This window comes from Condylura cristata, unplaced genomic scaffold (genome assembly GCF_000260355.1).
Source record: "Condylura cristata isolate star-nosed mole 26May11 unplaced genomic scaffold, ConCri1.0 scaffold00033, whole genome shotgun sequence".
Taxonomy (NCBI): Eukaryota; Metazoa; Chordata; class Mammalia; order Eulipotyphla; family Talpidae; genus Condylura; species Condylura cristata.
Window position 1 is genome coordinate 16,211,603 of NW_004567134.1, and position 10,555 is coordinate 16,222,157.

Sequence of the window (10,555 nt, forward strand, 5' to 3'; positions counted from 1 at the left end):
ACCTTGGCGAGTCTGTCCCTGCGTTGTCTCGCACCGTCCACGGGGCGGCCCGGAGCGGTCCCTCCGACCGCCGTCCCCCAGCTACGCACACCTGCCCGTCACTTCCCGGCCCCATGGCCCCCGCTCCCCTTAGCTGGCGGGGCCCAAGCCCCATCCCGCCTGCCCCGGGAGGGGTCCTCGGGGGGCGCTGGCTCTCCTGCCCCTGTGCGTGTCCAGCCTGGAGCTGGGCCGCCCCCGCCGCCCTCCGGCCCAGGGCGCCGCTTCCAAAGGGTCGCGGCCTCTGCGGCCCTGCGGTCCACAGCCACAGTGCAGACTCCCCAGCGCCCCTCCCCTCGCCCCGTTTCCGCGTCCCCCCTCTGCTCTGGGGGCTGGAGGTGGCCCAGGTGCCAGGCAGGGTCCTCGCCCAAGCAGGAAAGCAGGTGGCCAGGAAGAGAGGTGGCCCCGACTGAGAGAACGAAGAGGGGGGCTGTCTTCCGCCTTCTCTGAGCGGGGGTTCCTCCTGGGGGCCCCGTGGAGGGTGGCAGGGGCACTGCGCTAACACTGGGGGGCCACGTGCCCTGAGGGGTCAAGCGCTGTCTCCTGGGTGACCCTGACCTGCTGCCCACGGGGCCTGGGGCCAGGCGTGTGCCTGGGGCGGCTTCCAACGCATGCCACTGGGGTGAGGAGCCCCGTCACCCCTCCCTCCTGGCACCCCCGTGTGCCGGGGGCCCAGGCAGGGGCAGGCCGTAGCCCGCAGTCCAGAATGTTCAGGAGGGAACTCTGGTCATTCTCACGCTTCTCTCTTTTGACTTACCCAGAAGTGAGGCTCCCCCTCGCCCCCCCTTCACCCCCCCGCCCCCCGCGTGTGTGAGGGGCACACGCCTCCCCTCACATGTGCCTCACAGCTGAAATAGGAGGGCACGTCCATCACTACATCCCCTCGAGTGACAGACACAGAGGCCCAGAGACAGGAGCCACCTTGGCCGAGGTCACACAGCAAGAGGTCCAAGCCCTGTGCTTGACACCACCCGCACGGCCTCCCCGGCAGGCCCACGGGCTGGAGCCGGCGGCCAAACATCCCCCCAACACCCAAGCCCACACCGCGGTGGGGCGCCGCCCCTCCACCCCCTCGAGGCCGAGCTCGCTGCTCTCAGCTTGAATTTCCAGCAGCCGGGCAGGCGCTGAGAGAGGGCGGCGGGCGGGTGGCCAAGGACAGGCTCCTCGCTTCCAGGTGAGGGTCGAGGGCACAGCCCTCGCTTGCTCCCCTCCGACCGCTGACCGCTCGGACCCCACTCCGATAGCACAGTGTGTTCCTCGCGGCAGGCCCGGCCCTGCAGACCCACCCGGGAGCCTCAGACTCCCGGACGCCGCCCCGCGAGACGGGGCCTCCCGCCGGGCAGGCTGCACCCCGGGCAGACGCGAGACAGGACGAAAGGAGCCAGGCTGGGCTTCCGTCAGGGTGCCGGTAGCCCACGTAGCCTGACCTCGGGCCGGCGAGAGAGCGGCGTGCTTCTGGGGGGCCCGACCTCGGCGCTGTCTGAATATTCCATGTGTTTGTTTCCCTAGAGGGCTAGAGAACCCTGGACACAGAGTTCAGCAAGAGAGAGTGAAATTAAAAGAGGTTGTGAGTCTTTAACCTTGAGCCTGACCTGAATGTGAATCAGTCCCAGACTCTTGGCTTCCCTGAAGCCGGGTAAACATTCGAGTATGTTGAAGCCCCCCAGCCCGGGGCCCGGGCGGTCCCTCAGAAGCCCCCGCGGGCCCCTTGCTTCCTCTGTGCCGGTGACCTCACAGCGCCTGGCACCCCAGACGGGCCCCCCGCCCCCGCCCCCACCCCGGCAGCAGGGAAGGCAGGTAGAAGAGCTTTTTTTTTTCTTCCCGTATTTTTTTCCGTTTCAGCCGCGGAGAGAACCGAAGTGGACACTGAGATGGCCGTGGCGGGGTGTCCCGAGAAGTCTGTCCCGCAGTCTTGTCCCGAGCAGTGCACCCTTCTGTCGTGTCCATGCCAGGGGGGCAGGGCCTCATCTCATTGTGTGTCGTCCCTCCCGCCGTCAGTCCCAGACAGGGCCCCACGCCCCTGCCCGAGGCGCCCGGCCCGTGACGAAGGCCACCGGGCCGCCGTGGCCTAAGTCACTCCCGTGTCCCCGCCAGGGAGCTGAGGTGCAGCGCCTGTTTCCAGTCCCCACTGACTCAAGGGCACCCCCTTAGCGTGCGCTCAGGACACCTAGCACTCAGCAGAGCCGCAGACAGGGAGCCGCCTCGGCCGCGGTGGCCGGGGCCCGGCCGGCTCTGGCTCCCCGGTGGCCTCTTGCTCAAAGCACAGCTGCAGCGGCAGCTCCCAGCCACACCAGGAGGGCAGAGCTGCCCCTGACAAGAGCAGGAGAGTCAGCTCTGGCAGCCGTGGCCCAGGGAGGAGAGAACCTTGCTGAAGAGCCCGAAGCCGTGGGTACTGAGGCAGGAAGCGGCGGCACTTCCGGCCGGGCCCTCCTCTGGGCACCCTAAGTTCTAAAGCGGAGATAGGCCACGTGCGTGGAAGACTCGGGGCAGCCCTGAGCCGCGCCCCCAAAGCCATCGGCCACCGTCATCTGAGGATTCACCTCCACTGCCTAGGCCCTGCCCACCATTGAGGCCCGACCCTGGGCGGCCAGGGCCTCCCCTCGAGCACCCCAGCCAGTCCCCGGTCCCCCTGGGCTGGTGGGGGTGCGGCTGCTCCCCTGAGGGAAGGCTGCCCGCCTCCACTCTGCTTCTTGGGGGTCTCGGAGCTGCCCGGCTCCCCCAGTCCCACCCGCCCAGGGGCTCCGCCAGAGTTAGGGCTGGGAGAGAGGAGGAGGCCCATTCTGTGGCCCCGAGAGGGGCGGCAAGCTCCCCTCCCAGGGGTCCGAGAAGGGACGTCTGTCTTCAGAGCGGGGGGCCTGTGCCTTTGCTCCCCAGGAGGCAGCTGAGGACGGCAGAGGAAGGGAGCTCACACTTGGCCGAGGCCCGGCCGGGGCGCAGGCTGGGTCCCCCGACTCCCGGCCCGGCAGACCCAGCGTCCAGGCTCCTTCCACCCTCAGAGGGGAAGGCGGGGTCACCCCCGAGTGCTTTTGGGGCCCCCTTCCCTCCCCCGAGGACCCACCCAGGGCTGGGGCTGGCCGTGGGATTCGGCCACGTTTTTTGGGTTTTGTGCTGTCCAAGCACAAATAAAGGAACCAGACGCCCCAAGAAATAAGGGACCCCAAGGCCAACTCCAATGACCGGCCAGGGCTTTGAGTCGATACTCGAGTGTTTACCCCCCAAATGCATGAAGGAAAGAAACGCTGATTACGAACAACCTCCGTTCACATTGTCCAGGCTTCCACGTGTGGCCGTGTGTCCGTCTGCGTGTGCCGTGCGCCCGCCCCCTGTGGCATGCACCCCGGGCCCGCCGGCTCCTCCCGCTTCCTGGCTGCCTCTGCGCTGCACCCAGAGAGCCCTGAGTTGGCTTCGGTTTGCTTCGCTGGGCCCCACGTCCCGCCTTCTGTGTGGCCCTCGTGTGTCTCCTCCAGGCCCGCTCATCCAACCGTCTCCCCTCTGTTCCTCTGCTGTTCGTGCCGCCCCTCCCCGTTCTGTGTCGTGTGGTCCTTAACTGCGTGTGGTTTTCGTTCAGACTCGCTGTGACTTTCGAACAGGCTCTGTGCCCCACTCCGCCACCCGCCCCAGCCCTCCCGCATGGAGCCTCCGCTCTCAGGTCGACAAGGCTCGGTCTGGCGAGGTCTGGGCGCCCGCAGGGGTGCGCTGTGCCCCACCCCCCGAGCCACCCGCTCCTCCCGTCATGGGGCTCGGCGACCCCTCCTGTCCTAACACCGTAGCTCGGCCCAGCCAAAGTGCCCCCCAAACCTCACGGGTGCCGAGTCCGCTCTCCCGCCCCCCCTTCTGTCCCCGCTCCTCACCCCAGCGACTGTGGACTCCAGTCACCTGCTGTGCCCGGCTCCTCTCCCCCACCGGCCCCCTCGCGCCCCCAGAGCCTGGCTGCCCCCCCACCCCCCGCGGGGCAGAGCCGCTCACCCCGCGCTCCCTTGCAGATCCGCGTGGTGAAGGCGTTCCGTAGCTCTCTCTACGAAGGTCTAGAAAAGCCCGAGTCTCGAACCTCCATCCATAACTTCATGGCTCACCCTGAATTCCGGATCGAAGATTCGCAGCCTCACATCCCCCTCATCGACGACACCGACCTGGAAGAAGATGCCGCGCTCAAGCAGAACTCCAGCCCGCCCTCCTCGCTGAACAAGAACAACAGCGCCATCGACAGCGGGATCAACCTGACGACCGACACAAGCAAATCAGCTACCTCTTCAAGTCCAGGGAGCCCCATCCACAGCCTGGAGACGTCGCTTTAGCTGACGGCCGCGCCGCGCCTCCGGCACCCACCCATCCAGGCCCCCGACCCACCCAGACAGCAGCGAGCAACCACCGGAAACCAAATACTGGCGAGAACGACGTTTCCACCCCACGGACCCTTTCTCTGGCTGCGATGCTGTTTGAACTCTTTTTCACCTGGAGGCGAGGGGAGGGGTCTCCTGGGGGGCTCAAGGGAGTGAGCGATTTTCCCGAAGCAGCCCCCTGGCCCGCGCCGCCCGCCGCCCGCCGAGGACCAGCCATGCACCGCCTAGCCCAGGCCGCACCCTGCATGAATGTCTGTTCCCTTCCCACCCTCCCCGTTTGGTCCGGGGGGAGGGGCCGGGAGGGGCCCTTCCGTCCGTCCGTTCGTTCGTTTTCTCTGAGGCGGGAACTGCAGACTGACTCTTTTCTGAGACTATTTATCCAACCCGCTGGTCTGTGAGTTTCTGAGATGCTTGTTCAGCATGGGCTCCGTTGTCTATAGGTTTATTCACCGACTTTTTAAAACCGCAGAGCTTAACTCGCCTCGTAGATTTGCACCAATGGAACGGAAGAACTTCATAGACACTCACAAGGTTATATCCATTTCGATGTATCTATATCCACGTATACTTCTCGGAGGCTGTATACGTCCATATAGATGGGTAGATATATATATATATATATATGAATATATATACATGGATATATATATAAAGTTTCTTTGCCGGCATGTTGCCTTGTTTCCGCTTAAATTGCTCTATTTTAACTTATTTATGTCCTAAGAGAAGAATGTAATTTGTTTACAAGCCCGTAGCTAGCGTCTCTGGCTATCTGTATGGTCGAAGGACGCTGGCAGCCGGAGGCCACGCCGCCCGCTCGGCCGACAGCCGCTTGCCTGGATCGCACCCCCGCGTCTGACCAACCACGGCCACGCTCTGATTTCTGCCTACTGCTTCCGTTCGATGCCGTCACTACCCGGAAGGCTCAGGCAGGAGCCCAAGGCCCCGTAAGCCGCGCTGCTCCGTAGACACAGGGAGAGGAGGAGAGAACACCCCGGCCGGGCAGGGTCGGGCCGCACGGCACCAGGGAAGACTTTTCTCTCAATGAAGCTCGCTGGGGTTTACCGAGAGCACCCAGAGGTCCTCTCTGGCACTGTCTGTGCAGAGATGGAGGTAGTGTTGCAATATTACAAGCGCTGTTGTGTTGGCTTTCTTTTTTTCCTTTTTTTCAGTCAGTAATTTAGAGGTTTAGTTCCTTATAAACGGCAGCGTCACGGGCTGCTGGCGTTGGGGAGGAGGGTCATTTCGGCTTGCTGCTTTTACTTTGATTTTGGAAGAAGAATAGCCTTTTTTCTCTGCACTATTTAGATCCGAACGAACCTTATGATGTGTATATTGAGATGTATTCAGTGTGCTTTTTAAACCAAATTGTCTTCCTGTAGTCGCAATATATACTGTAGCCTTTTAACAGCAAACCTTGCTTTCCCAGACAGAAAGCCATTCAGAAACCCTACAGTATCACAGGTGAGAAAAGGTGGTTATTTTTCCCCCCAAGACAATAACAGCACTAGCAATCCCACTTACTAAGAGCTTATTTAATTGTATGTCAGCCTCTTAACTGCTAAGCACTTTGTGGGTATCAGCTTTTTTCATAAAAGAACTTTTGTATTTAATACAAAGTTTGCTTTGAGACTTTTCAGCATACGATCTTTTTCCATAAACTTGTACAGTGCAAAAGACATTTTGAATACCATGATCGATGGTGTCCCATGCTTCGAGAAAAAAACCAAACACTCTCCGCCTCGCTTGCGAAATCCATCCCTCATCCCGACCCTTCCCACCGTGGGCCCCGAGTCAGCCGGGCCGTCCCTTCTCCAGGCCCAGAGAATTCCTCCATCAACAAGATGAGAGCCACTCGGGAATAGAGCCATAGTCCGCTGGCAGGAGGACCCGACGGTGCGGGACCTGTCAGCCCAGCCCACCCGGCCCCTGCCCGGAAGGAGCACCTTTGGGAGAGAGCGCCGCCTGGGTGTCCTGAAGAGAACTCTCCGGATGCAGCCAGCAGAGGAAGCTGCTCCCCAAAGCGGTGGCCAGGCCTGGTCGAGGCTTCCCGGAGCGGAGCGCAGCCGCAGCCGGGGCCAGCCCGCCTCTCCCGCAGGGGCCGGAGGCCGGCCTCAGAGGCACGTGGGGTTTTGTCGTTTCCTTTCTCGAGGTTTCCCATGCCCCCTGCTCTGCCCCAGTCTTGTGTCTGCGACCTCATTCCACGACCCGGGAAAGCCACGCTGGCAAACCACGCCCCGGGTCGGGGAGCCAGGAGGTGAGGAGAGCGGGAAGGCTGTCCCCACGGAGCCCAGCCCGGGGCGCCCACGGCCCCCTGCCCCGGCGTCTCTCCGGGTCAGGAATGCTCACACACGCACGCACACAGCCCACTCACTCTCGGCACACACCCGCTCGCACACGGGAAATGATTGGTTTGTCAACACTCACTGTAGAACATAAAGCTTGCACTCCGCCCTGTATCTAGCAGCATGGGGTACGTTTGGCAGTTCACCCCAGTAGGGGGTAAATAATTTATGACCATTCATCTGTTTTTATGAATTTTTTTATCTAGACAATAATTGTAAATAAAGAGCTCACCGTCTCTGTTCATTTAATACTATGCAATGGCAACACCTCTGATTGCTGACTCTTGCTGCTGCTGCCGCGGTAGTTCTGAAATGTCTGTGGTTTGTAAAAAACAAGGGAGAGAGGGCAGCATCAAACGGAGCACAGTGATAGACTCCCCTCCCCTCTACCTTCTGGCTCGGAGCACTGCCTCCTCCGTCCTGCAGGGCTCCAGGTCAAGGCAGCAGGCTCGGGTCAGAGGCCTGAGCTCGCCCCCCCACGGCCAAGGGAAGAGCCAGGGTCCACGCCATGGCCATGAGGGCTGCGGAGCCACACCCTTGGAGGTGGGCAGGGAGGAAACGGCAACTTTCCTTCCTGCCCCCGGGCCGTGTCTTCCTGAGCAGCAGCCCTGTCTGCAGCTCCCTCGGGCCCTCACCCCACTGCGGGGCCACCTCGGTTCCAGCCAGAGCAGAGAGCTGCCGAGAGGGAGGTCACCCCGCTCCCCACACCCCCCCCAAGGCAAAGAGGCCGTGGACCCCTCCCGGGAGTACCCCAGTTACTTGGTAGCCATTCCTCCCACCACGTCGACACGCACCATCCCCACACCACGCCTCAGATGGCCTGGACTCTGGTTCTGGGACGTCTCGTCTGCTCCCTGATCGGGGTGCCTCACCTGGCACCAGTCACCCAGCTTTCATCATCGTCACCCAGTTTTCCTGTGTGGTGGGACAGGAACCCTTCACTACCCCCCTCTTTTTACAAACAAAATGCCCTGGGCTGTGAATCCTATTCTATGTGTATCCTGCTCCTCCAAATAAACGTGAGAATCCCGCCAACCCCCCACCCCCACTGGCCCTGCCCTGGGTGAGCTTGCTCTAGGGGACCCTGGGGGCCTCTAAGCTGGACAGCCCAAGCCAGGGAGCAGCGCAAGGCTGCTGAGCCCCCAGCCAATCACTCTGGAACCTAAAATCACTCTCCCCGTTGTGCTCAGCGGACGCCCCCGCGGGCCTGGTGCGATGAGAAAGAGGGGTCCCCCCCCCAGACCTAGAAGTACCAGCACGCAGGGCCCAGGTGTGCAGCTCTCTGATCGCCTCCCGGAGAAACACGTATTCCCACCCCCCTTTACTGAACCGCTTTTCGGGGGGAGGGAGGGTCACCTCTGGCTCTTGACTCCATTTCAGCAGAGGTGTGACAGGCCCTCGGGGGGCACCCAGTCCTGCCTGGGCATCTCACACTCCAGCTGCCCGTACGCCTTGCTCTGCTCCCAGCAGGCTGTCACCAGTGGGTGCTGATGTCCTGCCCACCCGCAGGCTCTCTCACGAGCAAGATCCCGCCATTACGAGACGGGGGAGGGTGCAATCCTAGAAGGCTTCGGGGCCTTCCAGAATCGAGGCCTCCATTCAACGAAAGCAGAAAATCCCCAATCTTGTCCAAGTTCCAGGACTCTCCTGACGTTGACGTAGAGATCCTGCCCACCCAAACTGGGGGAGGGGGACCCCAGGCCCTGGGCATCAGCCATCACCCCCTCCACCCAAAACAAGGTATCGAGGCTGCTTTGGGACGGCCCTTCTCGGCCCCAGGTCTGTTCTGTGATGCCTGTGGTGCTCGCCCTCTGGACCTTCCTCTCGGGGTCACCACACTTTGCTAACTCTTGTGTGCACTTATTTTCTAACAGACTAGCAAGGAAATGGTGCCGCCTCCAGCTTCCACAAGCTGTCCGGGCTCTGGGGGCCTCGGGGACCACCGGGGCTGGGAAGTGACTGTGTCTTATTGTACACTCTTTATTTCTCTGTATCTCTGGCTTGTGCTCTTTGTAATGAATGGGATCTGTCTGCCTTTTCGACACTATACTGAGCAATAACAATAAATGCACACGTGGAAACAAGGCACGGTGCACATAGCAAGGCATTTTTCACAGGACAGCTGGGTCCCGCCCTCCCTGGATCGGAACCGAGGGTGCAATGGCATCCCGGGGAGGGAAGGCTCCTTGCCCAAGGGCAGGCAGCTTAAGGGGGTGGGCTCTCTCACTTGCCAAGTCACACCTTTTGAACAGCCACCACTTGAGGGAGACAGGTGCCATCTGCCAGAATCAGTCACTTCTCGTGAGGAACGGCTGGTGACCCCAGAGAACAAGGCTTTGGAGGAAGGGGCCTCGAGGGTCGGGGGCCGGAGGGGAGCTAGCCAGGGGTGTGGAAGATACAGCACATACAGGGGAGAGCTAAGAATGGCCTGATCGGGTACGGGATTAACCAGAGGAAGGTGATTGGAGATGGAGACTAGGCAGTAGGCGGCAAGCTCTCCCAGGGCGGCGGGGCAAACGGGAGTGTCTGACTTCGCGAAACTCTGCGGAACATCAGCAGAGAAAAGGAATGTGTCAAGACCAAGAGATAGTCCTCCATGTGGAGTCCAAAGGTTGAGGGTCACAGACACAGGCAGCGCGTGCGTACAGGCACACACACACACACACACACACACACACCCCGATCCCACTCTTCTCACAGAGATCTGATCCCAAAATCAAGCACCAACAGGCCATCCAATTTCAAACACAGCTTCACATGCAAGGGTCCACTTTGCCCAACATCAGGCTCCAGAGTCGGTATTTTAATTCCTACTTAACAAAGGAGACAACATCTGCCAGAAGGAAAGGGTGTGCCCAGCCTGTAAGCAGGAGACTCGGACGGATCCCCAGCAGTCCCGAGGCCAGAATCAGCCGTAAGACTTCCCCACTGCAGCGCCTTCCAGTCCCGCGGGGGAACACCTCAAGGAGTATGAGAGAGGTGCCAGCGCCTACATAGGGATTCCGTTACCAACTATGCCCGGCACGCTGGCTTTGTGTTAGAGCTAATACACCACCGTATCACCCAGAGACTCGCCGTACAGCTACAGACCCAAGCCAGGACCTGTCCCTGCAGGAACAGGAAGCCCCAGAGCCCACCCATTTTGTTCCCAGCTCGCCCTCAAGCCACACCCTGCAGTGTTAGTCGAGACAGCTAGGGCAGGGGACAGGGGACGGGAAGGGGGTTGCTGCTGGGGCCCAGCCTCCAGTTACGTCTGATCCCGCTCCCAGCCTGCACAGCTCCGTGGTCTGGACGCCTCACCCCCTCTGAGCCTTCACGGCGTCCCTCAAGCAATCCACCTAAGGTTCTCCACCTAGGTGCCAGCCTCTGCTTTCAAGCACAGAAATGGAGGGTTGTGGCCCACCCAAGAGCTTCACCCTGTGGGGCTTCACCCTGTCACCTGACTAATTCGGGGGTGGAGGGGGCGGTGTTGGTTCGGAGTTGCCAGACCATGTTTGGATGGATAGGCCCGGAGTGGTCCAGCAGTGCAGTAATGTCCCTGGGCTTGTGGCAGCCGGGTCCGGGCTTGGGGACACTGGAGGTGGGGTCCTGGGCTCTCGCTGCAGGGGTGGGGCTGATATCCTTGCTGGGGAATCCATCTGGTGGGCCCTTCCTCCAGGAGGAAGGCCAGGGCATGCTGTGATTGGAGAGGTCAGGACTAGAGGGCTCGGACGCTGGTGCTTCTCTGCCCCGGGTCCCAGTCTGGGTCCGGTGGAAACATGAGGACCACTCTACCCCACCCCCAAATTTATCATGCGACAGAGTTCATCCTAAGGCCGCAGGTGCCAAGAATCGCGG

The 10,555-nt window shown here is 61.4% G+C and overlaps 1 protein-coding gene across 8 annotated transcripts in view; it reads left to right on the forward strand.

Moving 5' to 3' along the window:
- The window catches only part of ATP2B2 (ATPase, Ca++ transporting, plasma membrane 2), a 198,404-nt gene extending 189,607 nt beyond the window's left edge, over positions 1-8,797 (forward strand). For 5 of the 8 annotated variants that reach the window (XM_012732135.1, XM_012732134.1, XM_012732137.1 and 2 more), the window contains one exon: positions 4,020-4,145. In XM_012732135.1, coding sequence (XP_012587589.1) covers positions 4,020-4,045 — 26 coding nt within the window. In that variant the 3' untranslated portion in view covers positions 4,046-4,145. Of the gene's footprint in view, positions 1-1,545; positions 1,601-4,019 lie in introns of all 8 variants that reach the window. The other 3 variants (XM_004692376.2, XM_012732140.1, XM_012732136.1) reach the window with 2 other exon arrangements.
- The last annotated feature ends 1,758 nt before the right edge of the window (positions 8,798-10,555 follow it).